The following is a 26,620-nucleotide window of genomic DNA, read 5'->3' on the forward strand; positions in this document are numbered from 1 at the left end:
CATGTACGAGTAAACACTGTCGTCAGCCAATCAGAGGATTGCACTCTAACGGCCATTTTTGAAAAGGGCAAAGTGCTGGGAATTGGAAATGTGAGTGACCGTTGAGAAGAGGAAGCAGCCGGTACTGGCGGTGACTGTCCGCAGCTTGGCGCAGTGATCCGCGGTAGGGGCGCGCAGGGCGCTGCGCTGTCTCAGGGCGTGTGTAGTGTTATGGGAGGTGTGGATGCCGGACTCTGCTGTGCCCGGGGGAGAGAGATGGCGCCACTGAGCGACACCTTCACACAGACCACTGACGCGTTTCACACACAGTTTATTCACGCGTTCGCGTACAGTCTTCGGCTGTGTTTTGCACAGATTAGGCCTGTTTCACACTTGCTTTTTTTTGCAGCGCGTTTTTCCCGCAAAAAAACGCATTGAAAAACGCATACAAAAGCATACAACTGCTGCGTTTTTTTCAAGCATTTTTATGAGCATGCATGAAAAAAACGCAGCGTTTTTAGTGCGTTTTTACCGCGTTTGCGTTTTTTTCCAACATTAGGTGGCCACTCACACTAACCCAAACCATGACTTTACTAACCCTGACCCTGACCCTAACCCTAACCCTGACCCTGACCCTAACCCTTAACCAAACCATACTTAACCCTAACCCTTAACCAAACCATACTTAACCCTAACCCTGACCCTAACCCTTAACCAAACCATACTTAACCCTGACCCTAACCCTAACCTTAACCCTAACCCTAATCCTGACCCTAACCCTAACCCTTAACCAAACCATACTTAACCCTAACCCTGACCCTAACCCTGACCCTAACCCTTAACCAAACCATACTTAACCCTGACCCTAACCCTAACCCTTAACCAAACCATACTTAACCCTAACCCTGACCCTAACCCTGACCCTAACCCTTAACCAAACCATACTTAACCCTAACCCTGACCCTAACCCTTAACCAAACCATACTTAACCTTAACCCTGACCCTAACCCTTAACCAAACCATACTTAACCCTAACCCTGACCCTAACCCTTAACCAAACCATACTTAACCCTAACCCTAACCCTAAACCCCCTTAACTAACCCTAACTTTACCCAAACCCCTAAATTCCATTGTCTAAACTAATGGTAAAAAAAAAAACGCATGTGCAAAAAAACGCATACATAAGCATGCCAATGCGCACATATGCTCACCATAGACTTATAATGGGTGTCTTGCTGTAAAAAAACGCATTGCGCGCGCATGCGTTTTTTTGAGGCAAATCGGACGCACAAAAAATGCAACAAGTTGCATTTTGTGCGCCCGAGCGCATACCGCAAAAAAACGCATGCGCGGTAAAACGCGTACAAACGCATGTTTATGCGCACATAAGCGCATCCCATGCAAAGTATAGGAAAAAAAACGCATGCGCTATTTAGCGCTAAATTACCGCGAAAAAAAACGCAAATGTGAAACCAGCCTAACTGACGCATTTTACAGTTTGACAGTTTTTGCAGTTTGCTGTATTTCACACGCGGCCCTCTGACGCATTTCACACGCGGCCCACTGACGCATTTCACACGCATCCCTCTGACACATTTCACACGCGGCCCACTGACGCATTTCACACGCGGCCCTCTGACGCATTTTACACGCGGCCCTCTGACGCATTTTACACGCGGCCCACTGACGCATTTCACACGCGGCCTCTGACGCATTTCACACGCGGCCCTCTGACGCATTTCACACGCGGCCCACTGACGCATTTCACACGCGGCCCACTGACGCATTTCACACGCATCCCTCTGACGCATTTCACACGCGGCCCACTGACGCATTTCACACGCGGCCCACTGACGCATTTCACACGCGGCCCTCTGACGCATTTCACACGCGGCCCTCTGACGCATTTCACACGCGGCCCTACTGACGCATTTCACACGCGGCCCTACTGACGCATTTCACACGCGGCCCACTGACGCATTTCACACGCGGCCCACTGACGCATTTCTCACGCATCCCTCTGACGCATTTCGCGCGCGGCCCACTGACGCATTTCGCGCGCGGCCCACTGACGCATTTCGCGCGCGGCCCACTGACGCATTTCACGCGCGGCCCACTGACGCATTTCACACGCGGCCCACTGACGCATTTCACACGCATCCCTCTGACGCATTTCACACGCGGCCCACTGACGCATTTCACACGCGGCCCACTGACGCATTTCACACGCGGCCCACTGACGCATTTCACACGCATCACTCACGCATTTCACACGCGGCCCACTGACGCATTTCACACGCGGCCCACTGACGCATTTCACACGCGGCCCACTGACGCATTTCACACGCAGCCATCTGATGCATTTCACACGCATCCCTCTGACGCATTTCACACGCAGCCTACTGACGCATTTTGTACGCAGCCCACTGACTCATTTCACACGCGGCCCACTGACTCATTTCACACGCGGCCCACTGACGCATTTCACACGCGGCCCACTGACGCATTTCACACGCAGCCCACTGACGCATTTCACACGCAGCCCACTGACGCATTTCACACGCTGCCCACTGACGCATTTCACACGCTGCCCACTGACGCATTTCACATGCAGCCAACTAACGCATTTGTCCCACAGCTTACTGACAGTTTGACACATTTTGCATACGTTTACTGACTCGTTACACAGCCTGACGCATTTTGCATGGCTTCACTTATTTCGCCGTTTAGTGATGGATCTTGCACATAAATTACCGACGTGTTTTGCACAGTTTGTCCTGATGCGGTTCGTACAGTTTGCTGACTGATTTGGCGCCCAGTTGCTTTGCACCATATGACCCCATATTGCTGTCTAGGAGATGCATATACGCGGACACTATAGCATGTGCCATCCTATGGGAGAGGCTCTCCGTCCTGGCATATCACGAGCGTCCTGATTGGGAGAAGTCTCCATTTGTTCTCAATAGTTAAAAAAAAAGGTCTTCATCCACAAATCCATGACAGATTAATCCTGTATAATCGTGACATTCAAAGAAAATAAAAACAAAACAATTCACTGTTCATTCTGACTTAAGGCTGGGAACCGTTAATTACTGATTACACAGCTATTCTGGCCTGGATTTCTAGAATAAGTACATCAGCCTCATCAAGTCTAAAATATATTTAATAGTGTATGCTGTTTGTATTGTAATATTTGATGACAGATTCACATTAACCAAGTCCATACTTGTTTTTTAAAGGATGGATAAACTGGTGAACTGCTTCTATAAACGGCCCAATGCCGTAACCCAATTAATATGCTTCCCCTGGGCTGGCGGAGGATCGCTGTTTTATGCACAGTGGGGACGTTTGTTAGATGAGTCCATTGAAGGTTTGTGTTGTGCATTATTACATTGTTATATTTAAAACCATTTCATATATAGAATAATTGTGCATATATAGCTGTGTCCCATCACTTATCTTCTACTTATCTTGAGTTAAATCCTGTATTACACTCCAGAGCTGCACTCACTATTCTGCTGGTGCAGTCACTGTGCACATACATTACTGATCCTGAGTTACATCCTGTATTATACTCCAGAGCTGCACTCACTATTCTGCTGGTGCAGTCACTGTGTACATACATTACTGATCCTGAGTTACATCCTGTATTATACCCCAGAGCTGCACTCACTATTCTGCTGGTGCAGTCACTGTGTACATACATTACATTACTGATCCTGAGTTACATCCTGTATTATACTCCAGAGCTGCACTCACTATTCTGCTGGTGCAGTCACTGTGTACATACATTACTGATCCTGAGTTACATCCTGTATTATACTCCAGAGCTGCACTCACTATTCTGCTGGTGCAGTCACTGTGTACATACATTACATTACTGATCCTGAGTTACATCCTGTATTATACTCCAGAGCTGCACTCACTATTCTGCTGGTGCAGTCACTGTGTACATACATTACATTACTGATCCTGAGTTACATCCTGTATTATACCCCAGAGCTGCACTCACTATTCTGGTGGTGCAGTCACTGTGTACATACATTACATTACTGATCCTGAGTTACATCCTGTATTATACTCCAGAGCTGCACTCACTATTCTGCTGGTGCAGTCACTGTGTACATACATTACATTACTGATCCTGAGTTAGGCTGGTTTCACATTAGCGCTTTTGTGCGCAGCGCATCGGGCGCACCAGTGCGCATGCGCACTGCGCACCTATATTTTACATGATGTGCGCATGGTCTTGCGCATATTTGCGCTTTCGTGCGCATGCGTTTTTTTGTCTTTTGCGCCAGGCGCGTCAGACGCAACATGTTGCATTTTTGGTTCCGCCCTGTCTCGTTAAAACAACGCATGCGCACGGAATGCGCACGGAATGCGCAAAAACACCACATTGGAGCCTATGGGAGCGCAATACTTGCGCATGGTCTTGCGTTTTTATGCGCATGCGTTTTTTACATAAACATGACTGAAATTTGGTCTAGACAGTAAAAAAACAAAATTGAACCAAGGTGATAAAATGGTGTGGGCACTGGGATTCCACAATACTTTAAGGATTGCTCACTAGTGGACACACAGCACAAGCTGCACCAATGTAAGTATGAAAAACCTAATGTCTGGCTGAAATTTCAATACATTTCTATGTACTTATGTCTCTTTTTTTTTTTATTGCAGCATGTCTTCATCTGGTGAAGAATATGTCCCCGGGACAGGGCAAGAGGCAGAAGAAGTGAGTACTATGCTTCCGTATGGATTTGAAAAAATAAACACATGTGATTAATTTTTTTGGTTTAATTTTCAGAGCTCATCCTCCATCACGCCACCACCACCGGAGGAACGGCAGGAGCAGCAAGGCCAAGTGCGGGCGGGTAGACGTGATGTAAGTACAGACGGACTGTTTGTTTTTTTTTTTTTACTTATTTTCTAGTCTGGTTTTTTTTTTTTTTTTTTTTTTTTTTTGTATTTTTTAATTTTATTTTTTTTAAATTTTCATGGTTGTTTTTTTCGATGTTTGTTGTTTTTTTTCCATTTATTTCCATTTAAAACAAATAATTTTTTCATGGATTGTTTATCAATATCTAGGGCTCAAAGTGTGTATGTGTGTGTGTGTGTTTGTGTGTGTGTGTGTGTATGTTTGTTTGTTTGGGTATATGGGCACGGGACTATGGGATGGAGGATATATATGATGGGTATATGGGCATGGGATAGAGGATATGTATGATGGTATATGGGCACGGGACTATGGGATGGCGAACATGTATCATGTGTATATGGGCACAGGCATATGAGATGGCGAATATGTATGATGGGTATATGGGCACAGGACTATGGGATGGAGGATATGTATGATGGAATATGGGCACGGGACTATGGGATGGAGGATATATATGATGGGTATATGGGCATGGGATGGAGGATATGTATGATGGTATATGGGCACGGGACTATGGGATGGCGAATATGTATGATGGGTATATGAGCATGGGACTATGGGATGGAGGATGTGTGATGGGTATATGGGCACTGGACTATGGGATGGAGGATATGTATGATGGAATATGGGCACGGGACTATGGGATGGAGGATAATTTTAAATTTATATAACTAACCACAGTTAGTTACTATGCCCGGGCAGCGCCGGGCTCTTCAGCTAGTTATCGATATTTTTTTTTTTTTAAATCTTTCAAAGATTAATGTTTGTCTTTCTTTTCTAGGCTCCACAGCGGGAGGAGGACCTCGCCCTGGACAACGACGAGCTCATCCGTCTAGTCCAGGAGCGAGTCCCGTTGTGGGACACCCGTCACCAACTGCACTCGGACAACGTGGTGATCCGGCGGCTCTGGAACGAGGTGGCCGCATCGCTGATGGATGGCTGGGACAATGCCTCTCCCCGGGTCCGCAAGGATTTTCGTAAGTATTTAAATGCAGTGTGATGCAGCAGTGATCTTGGCCGGGATCACCCAACTGTGTGTGATGCTATTAACTCCATGGAGTTTCTATCATCACACACAGTTGGATGATCACAGCCTCCAGTGCATAGTCTTACTTTTTTTCTTTTTTTTTTTTTTTCCATCACAGTGAACAAAGTCAGAACCCGTTGGCGCTCGATGAAGGACCGCTTCAACAGGGATATCCGTCAGGAGAATAAGGTTCGCAGTGGTGCTGCGGCAAGGACCGGCACGAAGTACCGATACCATCGTGCCTTGGCATTTTTAAGACCGGTCCTTGCCTCCCGAACGTAAGTATTTTCTAGTTGTATTGTGTTTTATTCTGTGCTTTTCTATTCCACAGGAGTTGGCGATTGTTAATTTATGGTAGTAATTTCTTTCTTTTCTTTTCACAGCACCTGGAGCAGCACCCTGCAACCTGGTCCCGAAGCGGTCCTTCATCAAGCTGCCCCGGACCCCTCCCAGCCATCCATCAGCGAGGAAGCACCTTGCAGGTCTGCACCACAGTCATCTGGAGACCAGGAAGCTGGTCGCTCAGGTGTTCCCCTGTCCCAGGTCTCTGCCACTGGTTTTGCGGGCACTTCCCGCCAGCAGCGGCAGAGGACCTTGGACAGGCCTCTCATGCCCGAGTTCGTTGAATTGAGCTCGGTCTTTCAGAGTAGCCTCAAGGCACTCTCCGATAGACTTGAGAGTGGTTTCCTCCTTTTGGACCAACGCTACAAGTCTATCGAGGGTCGCCTTGAGCGCCTGGAAGTCGACCTCGCCAGACCAGCGCATCATTTTTATACCCAAATAGCTCGGGACACGGCGGAACACCTTACCCCTGACCTCCAGTTGACTGTCATGCAGGCCTGCAACAATGCTTTTATGCAGGCTATGCAGCAGAGTAGGATTATGCAGCAGTCAGTGGTGGCATTTCCACCGGTGCCACCACTGACTCGTTTTACAGCATTACCTACTTCTGCTGCATATCACTGCACAGCCACCACACTTCCAAGCCTCGCCGGACACCAATATACCGCCCCAAGTCCGAGTGCAGCTGGACACTTACCCGCCAACACCATGCCAAGCGCTGCTCCTGCCTGGCCCACCACTGCTGCCGCCACCACCACTGGATGGCCCGTCGTCACCACCCCTGCCTTGAGCGCCGCAACCACCACCACCAGCGGGAGGACCACCCCGGTATGGACCGCCACAGCCACCACGCCTGCATGGACCGCCACCACCACCACCACCACCTCGGAGCAGCATCAGCTGGGGGACCCGCATTCAATATTTACGGCCCCTGCCAGGACATCCACCACCTCCAGCATGCCACAGCTGGAACAAGATCCTGGCAGGCGGTCAACAAGTGCCAGGCGGTCCCCCAGCTCCAGCCAGTCCCCAGCCTCCAGGCGTTCCAGAGGCTCAAGGCAGTCCAGAGGCTCAAGGCGGTCCAGAGGCTCAAGGCGGTCCCCGGGGTCTAGCCAGTCCTCAGGCTCAAGCGAGGACAGCAGGAAGACGACGGGCCACCGTCCTAAAAAAACAAAGAGGAGGACTCTTACCCTCCCTCCTCCCTCACCTCCCACTTCACAACTTTCCTTGCCTCAGCTCCCTTCCCCCACTTCTTTGGTTCCTCCTTCCCCTAGAACCCCTTACTCCACCCAAAGCCGTTCCTCATCCCTCCACACCCCCCAGTTTCCAGCAACTAAAAAATAATTTAAATAAATGTTATATTTTTTTTTCAAAATAATGTTTGGTTATTGTGTCTTTCGCCGCCTGCACACACTGCGCCCTACACTATGGTTTGTTTTTCTTTACTTTATACCGGATGGTCAGCCATCCAACTCTGAAAGGGATACTATATTTCTTTTTTTTTTTTATATATATATATATATATATATATATATATATATAAATAAAACAAAAATGAAATATAGTATCCCTTTCAGAGTTGGATGGCTGACCATCCGGTAGAAAGTAAAGAAAGGGAAACCACCAAAAAAAACAAAAAATTTATATATATATATATATAAAAATAAATATATAAATAAATATATATATATATATATATATTTATATATTTATATATATATTTATATATATTATAATATATATATATATATTATAATATATATATATATATATATATATTATAAAATATATATATATATATTTTATAATATAAAATAATTATATATATATATTATAATATATATATATATATATATTATAATATATATATATATATATATATTATAATATATATATATATATATATATTATAATATATATATATATATATTATAATATATATATATATATATTATAATATATATATATATATATATATATATATATTATAATATATATATATATTATAATATATATATATATATATAATAATATATATATATATATATATTATAATATATATATATATATATATATAATAATATATATATATATATATATATATATATATAATAATATATATATATATATATATATATATATAATAATATATATATATATATATATATAATAATATATATATATATATAATAATATATATATATATATATATATATATAATAATATATATATATATATATATATAATAATATATATATATATATAATATATATATATATATATATATATAATAATATATATATATATATATATATAATAATATATATATATAATAATATATATATATATATATATATATATATATATATATATATATATATAATAATATATATATATATATATATATATATATATATATATATATAATAATATATATATATATATATATATATATATATATATATATAATAATATATATATATATATATATATATATATATATATATATATAATAATAATATATATATATATATATATATATATATATAAATATAATAATATATATATATATATATATAATAATATATATATATATAATAATATATATATATATATATATATATATATATATATATATAATAATATATATATATATATATATAATAATATATATATATATATATATAATAATATATATATATATATATATATATATATATATATATATATATATTATAATATATATATATATATATTATAATATATATATATATATATATTTTTTTTTATGGTGGTTTCCCTTTCTTCAATTTAACCTGGGCAGATGAGTAGTGGAGTTTATTAAGACACAGTACACTGGGTACAGGTATAAAAAACCATGTATTTTATTTTTAACAAACAACAAAACTATTAAACCATTTGATCCTGCCATGCTACACGACCAACATCGGATAAAAAGTAGTCCGCAAATTGGTCCCTCATTTGGGCAACTTCGACTGAGGACCGAAGAGGGTGCTGAGTAAAATCTGGCAAAGGGTTGGCAGCAGGCTCATCCATGTCAAAGTTCGGCCGCTCCTTTGCCATAACAAAATTGTGGAGAACCACGCATGCCTTCACGACCTCATCAACTGTTTCCATTTTGAGATTGATGGCGGTGCTGAGAATTCGCCATCTGGCCACTAGAATGCCAAAGGCGCACTCTACAGTCCTGCGAGCCCTCGTAAGCCTGTAGTTGAAAATTTTCTTGCGGTGGTCCAAGTCACGGCTGGAGTACGGCTTCAGCAGGTTTGGGCACATCTGAAATGCCTCATCCCCAACCACTACAAATGGCAGTGGTGGAGTTTGGGTTTGGGGAAGAGGCCGTGCCAGTGGAAAATTGAAATGGTTGCCGTACAACCTCCAGCCCATATCAGAGTTCTTAAAAGTCTGTGAATCGTTGCCCCGTCCGAATGCCCCTATGTCCACCGCCACAAACCGGCAGTCTGCATCCGCAATGGCCATTAGGACTGTGGAAAAGTACTTCTTGTAGTTGTAGTACTCGGAGCCACTTCTTGCGGGTTTTGTGATGCGGATGTGCTTCCCGTCCACCGCTCCTAGGCAGTTCGGGAAATTGCAGACTGCCCAGAATTTCTCCGATATTTGAAGCCACTTTTCGGCAGTGGGCAATGGCAGAAACTCCGGACACAGAACATCCCACAGAGCCCTGCAGGTGTCGGCAACAATCCCAGATAAAGTTGAGATTCCCAGCCGGTACTGGAAATGCAGGGATGAAAGACTCTCTCCAGTTGCCAGGAACCTGCCAAACATAAAAAGAAAAAATAATTATATTTCTGTCTTGGGTATTACTAAAAACACTGAAAATAAAAAAGTACATGGCCTAACTATTTTGCATGTTTTTTTAATACAACATAGCAAAAAAACATTTTATAAAGGCTTGGGATTAGTACATGCCAGAAGAAAAACCATTATGCAAAAAAGCAATTTCACAAAAATAATGTTAAAAATCAATAGCCAAAAAAAACCTAATTTTTTGGACCAAAAAAAAAAAAAAATAAAAAGCCAAAAAAATTATGCAAACATAACAACATACATACCGTAAGGTGACAAGGAGCCTTTCTTCGGGAGGAATGGCACGCCGGAGCTGAGTGTCCCTTCTCCGGATGTTTCCTTCAACCATACCCAGCAAGTCAAGGAAGCTTTCCTGGGACATCCGTGTATAGTCAGCAAATTTCTCCGGGTTTTCCTGTAGCTCGCTGTACAGCGTGTGATATGCTCCACGGCTTGGCCGGAGTTCGATGATTGGATGTCTCCAAAACCTACGCCGCTGCCGTCTCTGCTGTCTCTCCCTCTCCCTTTCTTGCTGGCAACAAAAGACATACGCCTGAGACAGCGCAATGTCAAGATCCAGCTTGAAGCGGAAATTATCCAGACGCAAGTCCATCTTGACACCGGAAACAGCAGCAAAATCTGATGAATTCAGCAGTACAGGGTCTATAAAACATTCCAATGAAACACGCCCACTGGTGACCCATTGGTGGTCAAAGATTTTGCTATTGTGAAATGTCACACCTAAAAACGCATGCGCATAAAAAACGCAACCGCATGCAAAAACGCATGTAAAACGCAAGTAACACTGCGTTATTTTGACGCATCAGCGTGCGCATGAAGAAAAAAAAACGCACATTTGTTTTGCGTTTTTCTTTGCGTTTTTTATGCGCACGATGCGCTGCGCAAAAAAACGCTAATGTGAAACTAGCCTTACATCCAGTATTATACTCCAGAGCTGCACTCACTATTCTGCTGCTGCAGTCACTGTGTACATTCATTATTTTTATTAATCTAGTTTACATTATCAACAATGAGGCTGTAATTATTTTTTACTTGTAGGAACCTCCTCGTATTATGTATTGGTAAATTTTAAAAATACAGAGTAGATATATAGCAGCTGCTGAACTCGTAGTGCAGTGATAACCATCAGATGGCGCTGTACATAACATGTCATACAATGATTTATGTGGACAGTTGTAGAGGTTTATATTGAATTATTTTATTTTTATATATAATACTGTGCAAAAACTTTGGGCAGGTGTGGAAGAATGCTGTAACATAACGCTTCTACTTTTGAAATCATTCTTAGGCCGGTTTCACATTTGCGTTTCAGGGCGCAGCAACGGCCGCCACTAAGCCCCGCCCCCTACTGCGCCGCCGGTAGCACCGTCTATCGGTGCATGACGCTGCATGCGTCCTGCGTCCCCTATCTTTATCACTGGGGACGCAGGCTGTGCGCAGTATGCGTTTGGCGGCGCATGCGTCCTTTTGACTGTGCGTCGACCAGCGCCAAATGCAACCTGTTGCAATTTGGTTGCGCTCGGCGCACCTTCAAAAGGACACATGCGCCGCCAAACACATACTGCGCACAGCCTGTGTCCCCAGTGATAAAGATAGGGGACGCAGGACGCATGCAGCCTCATGTGCCGATAGGCGGAGCTACCGGCGGAGGCGCGGACGGGGCTTAGCGGCGGCCGTGCGCAGGCCGTCGCTGCTCCCTGAAACGCAAATGTGAAACCGGCCTTATTAGTGAATATTTATCAATTAACAAAATGCAAAAATCTAATTAAGATCAATATTTGGTGACCAAGGTAAATGGCATCAGTTGGTCTAGGTACACTGGCAGCCACAGTGAAGCATGGTGGAGGCTCCTGCAAGTTTCTGGCTGCGTTTCAGCAAATGGAGTTTGGTCAAGATTATTGGTGTCCTCAATTCTAAGTAATACAGGCAGATACTTATCCATCATGTAATATCAGCGAGGCGTCTGATTGGCTGGTTGTTTGGGGGTCATTTTCCTGCTGCAGAATAGATTTGGAGCCAATGTCTTTGATGACGATTTTCAGGGTCCCGGAGGTCATTATCCGGCCTCCACAGAGCCATGATCTCACATCATCCAGTCAGTCTGGGATCACATGAAGAGACAGAAGCGACATCCACAGAAGATCTGGGGTTAGTTCTCCGAGATATTTGGAACAACCTCCCTGCCAAGTTTCTTCAAAAACCGTGTACAAGTGACAAGTACCTAGAAGAATCTATGAAGGCAAATATTGATCCGATTAAGATTTCTACAAAATCGCCTCCATTGTTTTCTCACCCTCCCTCCTTCAGCATTCGGTCTGTGACATTTTGATTAATTAAATCTGTAACCTAAACTAACCTTATTCCTACCTACGTTATGCTCCTCACTACTACCTCCATCTTCCTGGGTCTACTTGGTCCTTCTTTAAGGGATGTTCCCATTAAAAAAAAAAAAAAAAAAAAAAAATCGCACATCACCTGTCCATATTTTATTTACTTTATAGCCTTCAACTTGATCTCGAGCCATGGCCTGATGGACGACCGCTCTGTAGGAGGATTGATCTTGTGCAGCTTAGATAGGGCCACCAGGGTCTTCTCCGCTGTTATCTTAATAGTAACAAGCCATTGGTTGCTGCTCTTCCTCTTCACCTTGTTCCTTCTATTCTCCCGACCAGGATGTCCTTCTCCAGTGATCGTTCTCTTCGCATGATGTGTCCAAAGTTGGCAAGTCGTAGCTCGGTGATCTTTGCTTCAAGTGACGTCTGGCTTGATTTTTTTCCAAAATTGATTTGTTTCTTCTGCTTGCCATCCCCATGGTATTGATAACATCCTTCTCCAGCATCACATTTCAAAGGCGTCGATTCTTCTTCTGTCTTATTTCTTTATCGTCCATCCGTATATTAAACACAGAAAAGACCAGACTATGTGCGCAGCTCCACAGAAAAATGGACACGGCCTATGATGCATCGCCGTATTCCAAAATTTAGGCTCAAAGTTCTGGTACAAAGTAAGAAGTGGTCTAAAGTTAGACAAGAATGCCTAAAGATGTCCCAGATTTACTTCTTATATTTTGTTTTTTACACTTACACAATTTTGGCTACAATTAATCCATGTTAATGGGTTCTCTAATTTTTATAAAAAAAAAAAAAATTTCCCCTTTCCTACCTCCCTATCCGTTCCCCTCCTTTCCTATTATTAATAATCAAAAGTTCAATAAAAATTATTTGAAAATAAAGATGTCCCAGATTAATCATTCAGCAAGAGCCAAACAGCCTAACAGCTAAATCAAATGGTCATTACTCCATGCTAATCCTCTTGGATCTCTCTGCAGCATTCGACACTGTGGATCATCAGCTCCTCCTCACTATGCTCCGTTCCATTGGCCTCAAGGACACCGTTCTCTCCTGGTTCTCCTCCTATCTCTCTGACCGCTCCTTTACTGTATCTTTTGCTGGCTCCTCCTCCTCTCATCTTCCCCTTACTGTTGGGGTCCCTCAAGGATCAGTCCTAGGCCCCCTCCTCTTCTCCTTGTACACTGCCCCTATTGGTCAATCAGTAGATTTGGTTTCCAGTACCATCTCTATGCTGACGACACCCAATTATACGCTTCTTCTCCTGACATCACGCCAGCCTTTCTAGAAAACACCGGCGATTGTCTAAACGCTGTGTCTAACATCATGTCCTCACTATATCTGAAGCTGAACCTGTCAAAGACTGAACTCCTTGTGTTTCCTCCCGCTACTAATGTACCTATACCCGACATTGCCATTTCCGTGTGTGGTTCCACTATTACTCCCCAGCAACATGCCCGCTGTCCTGGGGTCATACTTGACTCCGAGCTTTCCTTTGTCCCCCACATACGATCACTGGCTCGCTCTTGTTATCTGCACCTCAAAAACATTTCTAGAATTCGACCTTTTCTTACTTTTGATTCTGCAAAAACTCTTACTGTTTCTCTTATTCATTCTCGTCTCGACTATTGTAACTCTCTTCTAATCGGTCTCCCTCTTACCAAACTCTCCTCTCTCCATTCTGTCTTGAATGCAGCTGCCAGGATCATATTCCTCGCCAATCGTTACACCGATGCCTCTACCTTGTGCCAGACATTACACTGGTTACCCATCCACTCCAGAATCCAGTACAAACTTATTACCCTCACCCACAAAGCCCTCCATGGCTCAGCACCTCCCTACATCTCCTCCCTTTGTTTCAGTATACCATCCTACCCGCGCCCTCCGTTCTGCTGATAACCTGAGATTAGCATCCTCAATAGTCAGAACCTCCCACTCCCGTCTTCAAGACTATACACGTGCTGCGCCAGTTCTTTGGAATGCACTTCCCAGGTCAATACGATTAGTCCCCAATCCCCACAATTTTAAGCGTGCCCTGAAAACGCATTTATTCAGACTGGATACCGCCTCAACACATTAACCTAATCTATCCCTGTGTGGCACAGCCAAAAGTTTTTTTTACCATAACCAGGTTCCCCGCATCATGTTCCCACATGCTTTATGCATCCATTAGCCCTCTGTGTCTGTACTGTTACACACTTAACATTATGGCTGGTCCATACAATCAGGGCAACTGTTACCACCCACGTTTCGTGTCTACCTCTTTCCTCATAGACTGTAAGCTTGCGAGCAGGGCCCTCACTCCTCTTGGTATCTATTATGATCTATGTATTATTATTATGCTGTAATGTCTATTGTCTGTACAAATCCCCTCTGAAATGTAAAGTGCTGCGGAATATGTCGGCGCTATAGAAATAAAATTTATTATTATTATTATTATTATTATAAGAGCCACTGTGATACATTTTGCACATTCTAGTTTACACTGTCAAAAAAATTTGCATGCAACAGAATTGGTCTTTTTCGTCACTTCACCTCCCAAACAAAAAATGAAAAAAAAAAAAAAAAGATATATTCATATGGAAACCAAAATGTTGCCAATAAAAAGTACAGCAGAAAAACAAGTCCTCAGTAGAGCTGGTGTAAATTGATTTGCATGACCCACTTCATCAGCCAGGTCAGGAATTTGAGGCCCCTGGACAGGAGTCCGGAGAACCGCCACTTCCATCTCGGCATCCCTGACTCCTCTTTTGATTAGACGGTATACCTCGACGCCATCGTTGCGGTATGACACACATGTGACCTTCGTGCCAAGCCGGCTAATCTTACGTAGAGCTGGGGATACCAGGAGATAAAAAGCGGATCCCAGACCCCAAAACTCCTGTCTGACGACGACAGACTACTGATGTGGCCAATGGGCCGAGTCCTGCCAATTGATTTGCCCCAACTCTAGTCCTTTTAAATATCTGTTAGCCAAAATGTAAAATTGTTATATCTCTCAAAATATCGCAATTGAAGACAATTTTTTTCCCTAAATTTGCTGGGACCGTAACCACACTAAGGCCGGGGGTCACACCTGCGAGAAACTCACGCGAGTCTCGCGTCTCAATACCCGGCACTGCCGCCGGCACGCGGGACCGGAGTGTGCGGCACCATGTATTTCTTTGTAGCTGAGCGCTCCGGTCCTGAGTGCCGGCGGCAGTGCCGGGTATTGAGACGCGAGACTCATGTGAGTTTCTCGCAGGTGTGACCCCCGGCCTAAACTTTACAACAAAGCATTTCAGGTGATTTTTACTGCAAAGTGAATGTGATAAAACAAAACCCAAGAAAAGCAATGGTGGAATTGTTATTCATTTTTATTTACTTTCTTTTTTTTTTTTTATTCCACCAGTTCTGGAATGTTTTTCAGTATAATAGGTTTAAAAAAAAAAAAAATAAAAAAGGATTAGAGTAATTCAAAACTGTCTGCTATGTGAAGGGAAAAATGTAAAAAAAAAGTTCACACTTTTGAAAGACAGGAAAGAAGAAAAAGGGGAAACGAAAAATGGCCAAAGGGATAAAAACAGTCCAGAGTAAAGTTGAGACTTCCATCCCTCCCTTTTAAAAAATGCAGGAGGGCAACTTAGATTAGGACTAGGGATGAGCGAACATGCTCTGATAAGGTGTTATCTCAGCATGCTCATGTCCTAACCGAGTGTCTTCAGCGTGCTCGAAAAATATGTCTGAGTGCCCGCGGCTGCATGTGTCGCGCCAAAAAACCCCCCCTGACAAGCAACTTTCTGGGTGCATAAAGTGGGGAAAATTGGGACCAGTTAGTCATTGCATTTTTCAGAGTGGATGGGGGGGTGCACTGGTTACCATATAGTCGGCCCAAATTCTGTTACATTGCTACATAAAACGGGGATAATAAAGATATAAAGAAGCACTATGCAGGCTAGATTTGGACCCAGAGCACAGGATCTGAGGTCATTGTCTGCGTTACTTTGTGTCGGTGTCCAAAACCGGCGAGTGTCCACAAAAAGTATTTATGGGGGAGAAGAAAAGCTGAAGACGCTGGTAAAAGAACAGAATGGCTGCAGCTCCAGGGCCCAACATTAGCATAGGGAACAAAGGAAAGCCGCGCAGTTGGCACTCGGCATTGATGTGCTGGTTACATCACATATTTCTCCAGCAGAGAAGAAACCCTCTGTTTGCCAGTGAAAGGCATCCACAATCTGTCCTGCTGCTGGACACAATGCCGGCCTCTGTGGCAACACATCTAGGGATCCAGACCAGGGCTAAGACCGGAGAGCAGCAGGCCAGCGCCTCTAGAGGGGCCCAGCACTACTCTGCTTCATCACCTGTGGTTTAAATCAGGTTTTATGGTAAATTGTATTTTTTTTTTTTTATAGTATCACTTTTTATATTTAAAAAAATATCAAAGATCTTTCAATATTCACATTGGGCACTCAGCCTAATATTAGCCTCCTACTTCTGTTCTTCACATGGACATTAGCAGCAATAGACTGACTCAGACCCTATCTGTATACAAGTGTTATCTGAGCACGCTCTAATCTGGGCAAAGGTCATTGTATAGGGAGGAAGTGAGCTGTGATATCACCTATTGTGATTGGTGGATCCTGTGTCATCTACTGTATATAGAGGTGTTATCAGTCATTGTACAGGAAGAGGAGGAGGTGAGCTGTAATATCACCTACTGTGAATGGTGGATCCTGTGTCATCTACTGTATATAGAGGTGTTATCAGTCATTATACAGGAAGAGGAGGAGGTGAGCTGTAATATCACTTACTGTGAATGGTGGATCCTGTGTCATCTACTGTATATAGAGGTGTTATCAGTCATTGTACAGGAGGAGGAGGTGAGCTGTGACATCACCTATTGTAAATGGAGAATCATGTATAATGTTTGTTGGCCCAAAACTGTCTGTCTGATTCTTTTTTTTTTTTTTTTCAGTGTGCTCCATCAGGCTTCCAGGAAGAGAGTCCCGGTTTTCAGAGCCATTTGTTCAAAGTATGGACCAAATTATTGATGAATTTATTACCGTATTGTTACCGCAACTGCGAGAAAAAAGTTTTTCTTTTTTTGGTCACAGGTAAATGTTTCCCAGATCACATTGAAATGAACCTGTCACCTTGAAAATACTGTTTGATCTGGGGGATTCAAGGTGAAAAAAAATCAGGAGGAAGTGATCAAAATAATGTATAGTCTTAGTCATTCTTGCTCATTGAGAACATAGGAGTCAAGAGGGTGGTCCGAATCAGTGACTGATAGACTTCCATATATAATCTACACCGAGTGATATGTCAGTCACTGATTAGGACCGCCCACTGGACTCCTATCGGGGTAACATCGGTAAGTGCACTTACCTCTATTTAAGCTAGACCTTGTGGCACGGCACAATATCCTCCCCTGACGAAGCTACATGAGGTGGCGACACGCGTAGGGATGGTTTGTGTAGCCCTACATTAAGCACCTGGTAAGTATGTTATTTCTTGATTCACACAGCATGCTAAATATATATATCCTTTGGGTTGACACAAGGTGCTTGTATAGGGCTGCATGACAAGCTGGGATTATTTATTTTTCCTTGGATTTATAACCTTTCTATTCATCATGCTGACCTATGTATATTTATGCACAAGATGTTTTGTAGGTTTAACCACTTAGGCGGTATTATTCATGATATATTGTGTAAGCCTATTGTCCCTTTTGTGGTTTATTTTACCTTTATACCTTCGAGCACCTTTATTGTTAGGTGCTGGCTATTGCTTATGTCAGCATGTATTGCTATTTATTGTCACAGCTATGCTGGCATGGTTCTAGTATTTTTTAAGTGTTTTTAAATGCATGTGCACTTTTCTTTGTGGTGGTTGCACCGTTATTGCGCCTACTTTCTTTCTTATAAATCAAATGTCAAGAACCTCCCATCATTTTCTTTTTTTGTCATAACAATTAAGTTTAACCTTTCCAATCTTTAACTCATCACAACTCAGGAGACAGATCTGAACTTTAATGCTCAATTCCCAAATTTTAGTAAAAAAAAAAACAAAATTTGGGAAAATACTATGACTTTTTTTTTTTGGGGGGAGGGGGGTGTTTCGTTTTGGAATATAACTCCTATGATGTCCTAAGGAAAGTTGCTTTATCAGAGAAAAAAAAAAAACTAAACTTGGGCTACGTGCACACGCTGCGGAATCTGCTGCGGATTCATCCGTGCGGATTTTGCTAAATGGTTTATCTGCGGATTGGCCTGCGGTTTATCATCTCCACAATGGAGGAGATGGCCAACCGCTGCGGAATCCGCAGAAAGAACTGACATGCAATTCTTTCTGCGGATTTGAAACCGCCGCACAATCCGCACGGAAAACTCTGCAGCATGTGCACAGCGGTTTTTTATACCCATAGGGAATAATGGTACTGTACACCGCAGTAGAAACTGCTGCGAATCCGCAGCGTGTGAACACACCCTAAAAATCCAGTAGAAATCCATTTTTGATCACGAATCAGACTCTCCCATACAAATCAATGGTTCCATTAAAAAAAAACAGAGGCCAGCCGTGTGTTGTCCGTTGTTTTCTATTTAATGGGTAGGAGAAGCTGGGGAACTTGAATGAGGCCTTAGTGTTTCGGATCCTAATAGTCCGGAGCGCGTCGTCTTATGAAGTCTTTATCTATTAAACAGAACGGAGAGGATAAAGCCGCATTGTGCGCCGGAGCTTACAGACCAGATGGGAGGATGCATTATGCCGTCCTTCCATGGGTCCATTGTGGATTTCATTTTGCCACTTTCCTGAAAATTGAAGCTTTTTTTTTTTTTCTTTGCAGCTTTGGATCCTTCACCAGTTTTGCTACAGCTGTAAGACTGAAAGAACAGTATGGTCTGGAGCCCGTGCACCTGTTTGTGTCTGGAGCCTCGGCCCCTCACGTGAGTCCTTTATCTCATGCACGCTAATGTAAATGACTATCAAAAATAGTTTGAAACGATCTTTGGATAATGGCCCCGTTATACACAACGATATTGTGAACGATATCGTTGCAACGTCACCAGTTTGGTGACGTTGCAGCGATGTCGAAATGACATTGTTGCGTGTGACATGTATCAATGATCAGTTGGCTGATCGTTAATCGTTGCCTAATGGTCTGGGCCATAATTCTATCGTTGGTCTCCCTCTGGGCAGCACACATCGCTGCGTGTGACGGCGAGAGACCAACGATCAGCGACACTGGGAGCTGGTATCCAGGGTAAACGGCAGGTATCTAAGCGCCGCGCGGCTCTTAGTTACCCGCTGTTTGCCCTGGATACCAGCTTACTCGCTGGTCCTGATCACTGGTGAGTCTATATGACAGCTCACCAGCGATCAGCTAAGTATGTCACAGAGATCCCATCCATGTCGGATCGTTGGTGGGATTGCTGGGACATTGAAGCGTGTAACGGGGCGCTAACAATCACCAAAATCTGTGTGAGGGTATGTGCACACGACGTCTTTTTCGGGCAAATTCCGCCCAGAATACGCCTAAAAAACCGCCGGAAAAGTGTTTGAAAAAAATTAGCATAACGCGCAGCAGTATCAAAACGACATTGCTGTGCACATATTGTTTTATGTCACTTCTTTTAACCGCTTAGGCCTCTTTCACACTTCAGTTTTTTGCATCAGTCAAAATCCGCCAAAAGGACGGATGGCGGATCCGTTGTAGTACTGATGACAACGGATGCCACCCGTCCGTTTTTTTGACGGATCCGACAAATGAAGAATTTTAAAAGAATCGCAGCCTGGAAGAGAGAAAGAGAGAGAGAATGAATTAATTTCGGGTTAAATCAGTGTCTGGAGGATCCGCCAGAGAAAAAAACGTTGCAAGCTCCGTTTTGAAATCTTTGAAGATGGTGACGGACAGCAACTTTTGGCGGATCCGCAAAAAAACCGGATGCAACGGACAGCAATCCGTCAATAATGGAAGTCAATGGGGAAAAAAACGGATCCTCAAAAGACAATTGCGGATCCGTCTTTTTCAGAACCTGGCGGATTGTGACTGATTGTAAAAAACTGAAGTGTGAAAGAGGCCTTAAGGTGTAGTTTTTATTTTTACATTTTTTTTTTTGCTCCTTTTTTATGCAAATTAAAATATGCTTTTTGAGGAATCTCGTGCTCACACATTGATTTTTTTTTTTCCCGACTGAATTGGAAAACTGCTGCGTTTTTGAAAACTTCAGCATGTCACTTCTTTCAGCGTTTTTTTCACCCACAGAAAGCAATGCGTGCAAAAAACGCAGGTATCAGGTTTTCCTGCGCCTTTAGTGAAAAAAAGCATGTACAGCAGCATGTGAAACATACTGATTATTGTGATTTTCCCAAGTGTAAACCATAATTCTTGGTCTCCTCACCTGAGAATGGCAGCTAGGATTAGTATGGGCTAATTAAATTTAGTGATATGTGTAAAAGTAAACATTGGCCGAATGTGTGAAATTGAACAATACCTGATCAACTCAAGGGCTGACCGAAGTGTGAAAGTAAACAGTGTCCTACAAAATCAATGCTCTGCCAATGTCTTAGGTAAACTATTCCTGACTTATTCACCTCCCCTTGTTGTCAGGGCTGGCCTTAGGGGCAGGCGAAGTAGGCAGCTGCTTAGGGCCCCCGCTCCCCCAGTGGCCTCCAGCCAGTTTTGTGCCGCTAAGACCAGCACACCACCCGGCCGCTATGGGTCTCGTGAGTCAGTTGGCCCTGGCTCCGCTCCCCGCCGCATCTCGCTTTCAACGTATTGGCACATACAGTTGAAAGCACTGATGGAGGAGAGGGCGTCCCTCTCCCATCACTCCCCTTCTGCTTCTGACCCAGGAAGCAAGTGATGACATCACTTCGTCATGCGTTATGCTGTGCCAACAGTGGAGCTGATGATGAGACGTGCTGCAGAAGCCAGAGCAGCGGGGGAACCCGGAGAAGTAAGTATTGCATGTGTGTGTCTGCATTATACTGCGTGAATATAGGTGCATGCATTATACCGTGTGTGTGGGGTAGGTGGGGAGGGCTGCATTATACTGTGTATGGGGGGGGCTGAATTTTACTGTGTGTGTGTGTGGGCTGCATTATACTCTATCAAGGTCCATGAGGAGTGCATTATACTATGTGGGACCTGCATTATACTGTATCAAGGACTAAAACCGGCGCTGCTCGTTGTAATTGCATATTTTTTTATGAACTCATGTGAATGTTTTTGTTTAGAATAGTCACTAATTTTTCAGACATAAAAATCTTTTTTCCACTAAATAATTTGATCAAATTGCCTCTTTTTTTCCCCCCAAAAAATGGTTATGGTTTCACATATGTCTTGCATATAAATAGCAGGCACCAGGAGCAGCGAGGAAGTCTCAGTGTTGGACCTGGGGAGAGTGAGTAAGGCTATGTGCCCACGTTAGCGTTTTTAAACTTTATTTCCGCGTTATTTGACGCGTTTTTTTCCCGGCACGTTTTCTGGGAACATTGGTAATGGCTAAAACCTCTCAGCTATGCGGAAATTAATGTGCATGCTGCGTTTTTAGCCGCTAAGCGCTTCCGGAGCGTTTAAAAACGCATGCATTGGCACAAAAAGTCAAAAATGCATTAAATTGAATTTGAATCTTCTTTTAAGCTTTTCGGCAGCATCTGATCTGGCTCAAACGCTGCGGAAACGCTTACAAAAACGCCACGTGGGCACACAGCCTAAGACAGGGTTACTTTTCTAAATTGCAGCCAGGGGACATGGTTTTTCAGAAACTGTAAAACCGACTTTAACCAATTTTATTCACCTGCTGTTGAATTTTTCCATTTGCAAGTTGACTCGCGCTGCGGCTATTTAACGTCTTGTTCTTGATATAAGCGAAAGGCTCCAACTAAAAATTGCAAACCAAATTTTTTTTCTTTACAAAAATAGAAAGTTACAAATTTGTTTAAAAGTGTCAAAAATCATTAAAACAGCTAAATAAATTTGGTAACCCTCCTATTCATACCGCACAGTGAACGCCGTAAAAATTAAATTTGAGCAACAATAGGAGAATTGCCACTTTTTCTTTCTTTTATTACTTCCCCCCCCAACATTGAATTTTTTCCTGTCTTTCATCTGGTTTTCCTCTCGTGTAGTCGGCTTTATATTCTGAAACTTATCCAATTAAAACTCTGTAAATTCCGTAACAGAACTGCATAAATGAATTACCACTGTGATATATTATTGGGGGGGGGTGTAAAACAGGAAAAAAAAAAAAAGCTTCATTTTCCCCTTGGAAAATCTTTTCTGCTAAACCCACGCTGTAGTGATGGTGTTGGAAATGGAATTTTAAAACCACAAATCACTGCAACTCGGGCAGTGGAGACATTAGAAGGTGGAGGCTTCGGGAAGGGGCAGCAGTTAGATGTCATTTTATGGGACCCCAAAGTACACTTTAAAAAGAATTTCACTTTTAAATCACAAAAAAATTATATATATTTATTATACACAGTCCAACTTACCCCACAAAAAGTAAAAAAGCAAGGAATGGGTAAACATTTTTGTCTACTCTCCCAATGGAACCCCTATGGCTTCACTGCAGAAAGTGATGACATTCCGTTCTTTGGTCACCTGACTGCTTAGACTCGTGACTGGCTGCAGCGGTCAGGTGACTGGAAACAAGACTTCATTAGATGTGACTCCGATAACATCCCAGTCCAGTCACATGAATTCTGTAGCCAATCACAGGACTCAGCAATCACATGGCAAAAAGATTGGGTGTCATAACTTCCTGTCCCGTGGGTGGCCGCCCATTAGATTGGTGCGTTTATATTATTTCATTATCTTTTCTTTAAAGTTCATTTTTGTAAAAAAAAATAAAGTGAGAACTCATAGGGCAACTCTTTACAAAAAAAAACACTTCACCTTTCTGCACCCTGTAGTCAAAATCCCGTAGCTTAACAACAAAAAGATCAGAATTGAGCGATGAAGAATTCCTAAAGTGGATGTCCACAACCGGGGGAACCCCTGCCGAAATTCTGGAGAACAAGGAAGCCATGCAGCTCTTCCTCCCACCACTGAAAGCTGATCTAAGAGTCGTGGAGAACTTTGTGTAAGTTCTTCTTTCTCCCGGAATTCCTTTATATAGCAGTCTTTTTTTTTTTTTTTTTAAACAGTTCCCATACAGACTTATGTTTCCATGGTTACAGAATACAATCAAGCTCTGCTCGTAGTCTGATCCCACAGTCTTGACCCTTCTTCTCAGTCACCTTTGGGCAGTAGAAGGGGGGGGAAGGGGGCAGATAGGTGTGCTCTGTAACCATGGAAACACATAGGTCCATATATGAGCTGTAAACCGAAAATGGATACGTGCAGTGTTGTTTTTTTTTCACTCTACAGGTATAATAAGCCATCGTCTCCTGCGCTTTCATGTGGACTGACGTGTTTTGATGGGACAGAAGACATTCCCCATGACCTGACTGGTAGGTTTTGATTTGTAGTTCACTATATATTTACCTTTAGAACTATTTTTTATGCCCCCTTCATTTTTGTGCTTTGTTTCTACCATATTTTTTTTTTTTTTTTTTAACCAAGAGCCATAAATTTACTTTAATTTATTCTTCAACTTGAGCATACGTTGACTTTTTTTTAATTTTTATTATGGATGAACTGTAGTTTTGAATGCCTATTTAGTTTAGCATACAGTATACAAAAAAAAGGAAACAGCAAAATTAAAATAAAGTGGTAAAAGAAAAAAAAACAAAAAAAAAAAAAAAACACACTTCCGTCATATTTTTTTGTTTCGCTTTTTCCGGCATTTGACGTGTGGTAAAGATGACTCATCATCATGATTGGCCAGGTCTGTAAGATTATGGGAATACCAGATGTGTATAGTTTTTTTTTAAATTATTTTATTTGTTAGAAAAAAAATCCAAATATTGTAATAAAAAAAAAATAAAAAAAAAAAAAAAAAAAATTATTGAATGGTCTCACTTCTATATCTGTGTGATGATTTTTTTTTTGCATTGTGAGCAGTAATTTTTCTTGATAATATTCCAGTCGCTTTCTATTGTATTTTTTGCGATATAGGGCTATGATCAAGATGGCAGTGCTTTTGTTTCGATTTTTTTTTTTTCCTTATGACTTTAGGCAGTATACCCTAAGGGTTAAATACATTTCTACATTTTCATAGTAGTGAATTTTAATTTTAGCGAGTGGCATATACTTGGTTACACAGCAGCGATCGGCCTCAGCTCCTGTCGCTGCAGTTAAGAGGCAGGCGCCGGCTGTAATACACAGCTGTCACCTGCTATTTTTCAGAGTGGGCTGAGCCCGCTACATGTGTGTGAATGCCGACGCAAGGTGCGTGAACGGGTTAAACATCTCCTCATCTTATGTAATCTTTCAGAAAGGATCTTCTTGTTCCTATTACTGAGAGTTTGAGATTCAAAAATTAAAGAAATGGACTCTCTCTCCCAGAATCAGCACCCTGTGTGTCTGTCATTGTAGGTCAGCGCCATTAAGTAAATACCTGCAATACCAGGCAGAGCCTGTGGAGAAGCATGGCGCTGTTTTGGTATCAGAAAACCAGAATCCTAAACTAAACTAATGTATGGTCGTGCTTATTGGTTCCTTGTCTTTTTTTTTTTTTACTTTCAGCTTGGAAGGAGCTCACAAGTGGAGACTTTAATATTCATATGATGGCTGGGGGACATTTCTACCTGAAGGACCCAAAAAACGAAAAGTCGTTATTGACCTTTATATCGAAATATTTACAAGCAGCAGAAGTTGACTATTTTTAAAGTTTATCTCCTACGGATGCTAAAATCACAGCACTGGGGTACTGATTTGCGGGGCTCGTCCAGTTTGGATAGAGAGGTGCTAGCACCTTTTCAACTTCAGCTCTAATTAACCCCTTTCTGACGTGATTTAATGGCACATAACACGTCAAGTGCTGGTATAATCAAAAACTTTTTGGGGGTACTACATCTGCCCCCTCCCCCCCCAAAAAGACATGCTTGCCAAAAATGCGTATCTGCAGGAAAAAAAAAAGCTTGGAATTTTTTTTTTTTTTTTTTAAAATAATGGGTCTCAGGAGTAGGAGAAAGATTTGGACATGTCATTTTACAACTGTATTAACTATGTTAAAAAAAAACAAACAAAAAAAAAACAACTTGTTTTCTTCCAAACTATATTAAAAAGAAAGTAAAACGCATGCACGTTTGGTACCACTGTAATCCTACTGTCCCAGCGAATCAAGTTACCAGGAGGTAATTTTTAGCCCACAATGAATATTAAAAAAAATTTTTTTGATTTTACAACAATGTCGCCAGACTTCATTTTTTTTCCCCTCCATTTTCCACTATATTGTATGGTAAATTGTCTTTCAGATCTAGAACACCATGCGGGGGGGGGCTCCTGGATACCCGATGTTTACATTAGAAACCAGCTTGCTCGCTGGTCCTGATCGCTGGTGGGCCTGTCTATGTGACAGCTCACCAGCGATCAGCCTAACGCCGGCCCAGCGATCCCATCCATGTCGGATCATTGGTGGGATCGCTGGAACATCGTTATGTGTAACAGGGCCTTAAGGGTCTCAGATATTTATAAGGCCCACGTTGTGATTTGTAAAGGACTCAGGACAGAGAACCTCCAAATGCGCAGGTCTGGTGGGGTGTTCCTATTTTTCAGAGGTTAGAACCTACCAAAGGTGGTCCAAGAATGTAAAGTTGATGAACCAGTCACAGGGCCGAGGGCATCCCCATCCCCGAGACTCATTGAGATGCATGGATCGCAAGTATGAGTTCATCCGGTCTTTTCCAACAGAGCGGTCAAATTACTGAATGTTTTTGGCTGTAAATGCAAGGTGTCGGATCACACAGAGCCTCACAACTTACTGTGTAGCCACAGACTTGTCATGAGATGGACGAGTATTAGAATTAGACTACAAAGCAAAGGAAGAAGGCATCTTGACCTGTATGTCTGGTCTTGGTGGACAGCCCATGTCACCACATACTGTACCTGGGGAAAAGGTGGCCTTAGGATGCACTTTGAGAAGACAAGTCACTAGAGGCAGGGTGATGAAGCAATGTTCTGATAGAAAACTATGGCTACTGGCATCATGGGAAGACAACACTTACCACCTCTCTTCAGAGCAATGGCATCCCCATATGGTAAT

General features: G+C 42.4%; 1 protein-coding gene across 1 annotated transcript; it reads left to right on the top strand.

The window, feature by feature from the left end:
• The first annotated feature begins 25 nt into the window (after nt 1-25).
• Nucleotides 26-25,756, top strand: OLAH (oleoyl-ACP hydrolase). The gene is made up of 7 exons (XM_073581924.1): nt 26-163; nt 3,220-3,350; nt 17,440-17,578; nt 19,312-19,411; nt 23,385-23,554; nt 23,842-23,924; nt 25,102-25,756. The coding sequence occupies exons 2-7, from the start codon at nt 3,221-3,223 to the stop codon at nt 25,242-25,244; spliced, it is 765 nt and encodes a 254-aa protein (XP_073438025.1). The 5' UTR covers nt 26-163; nt 3,220; the 3' UTR covers nt 25,245-25,756.
• Nucleotides 25,757-26,620: the final 864 nt, after the last annotated feature.

The sequence above is a fragment of the Dendrobates tinctorius genome, unplaced genomic scaffold, assembly GCF_039654945.1.
Source record: "Dendrobates tinctorius isolate UK_male_01 unplaced genomic scaffold, ASM3965494v1 ptg000070l, whole genome shotgun sequence".
Lineage (NCBI taxonomy): Eukaryota > Metazoa > Chordata > Amphibia > Anura > Dendrobatidae > Dendrobates > Dendrobates tinctorius.

Excerpts from the sequence above, each read along its gene's own strand:
- OLAH (XM_073581924.1), top strand. The coding sequence starts at position 3,221 with ATGGATAAACTGGTGAACTGCTTCTATAAACGGCCCAATGCCGTAACC. Across the intron at positions 19,412-23,384 it reads CTGGAGCCTCGGCCCCTCAC|TCAAAATCCCGTAGCTTAAC; the intron begins GTGAGTCCTTTA and ends TGCACCCTGTAG. Across the intron at positions 23,925-25,101 it reads CATTCCCCATGACCTGACTG|CTTGGAAGGAGCTCACAAGT; the intron begins GTAGGTTTTGAT and ends TTTTACTTTCAG.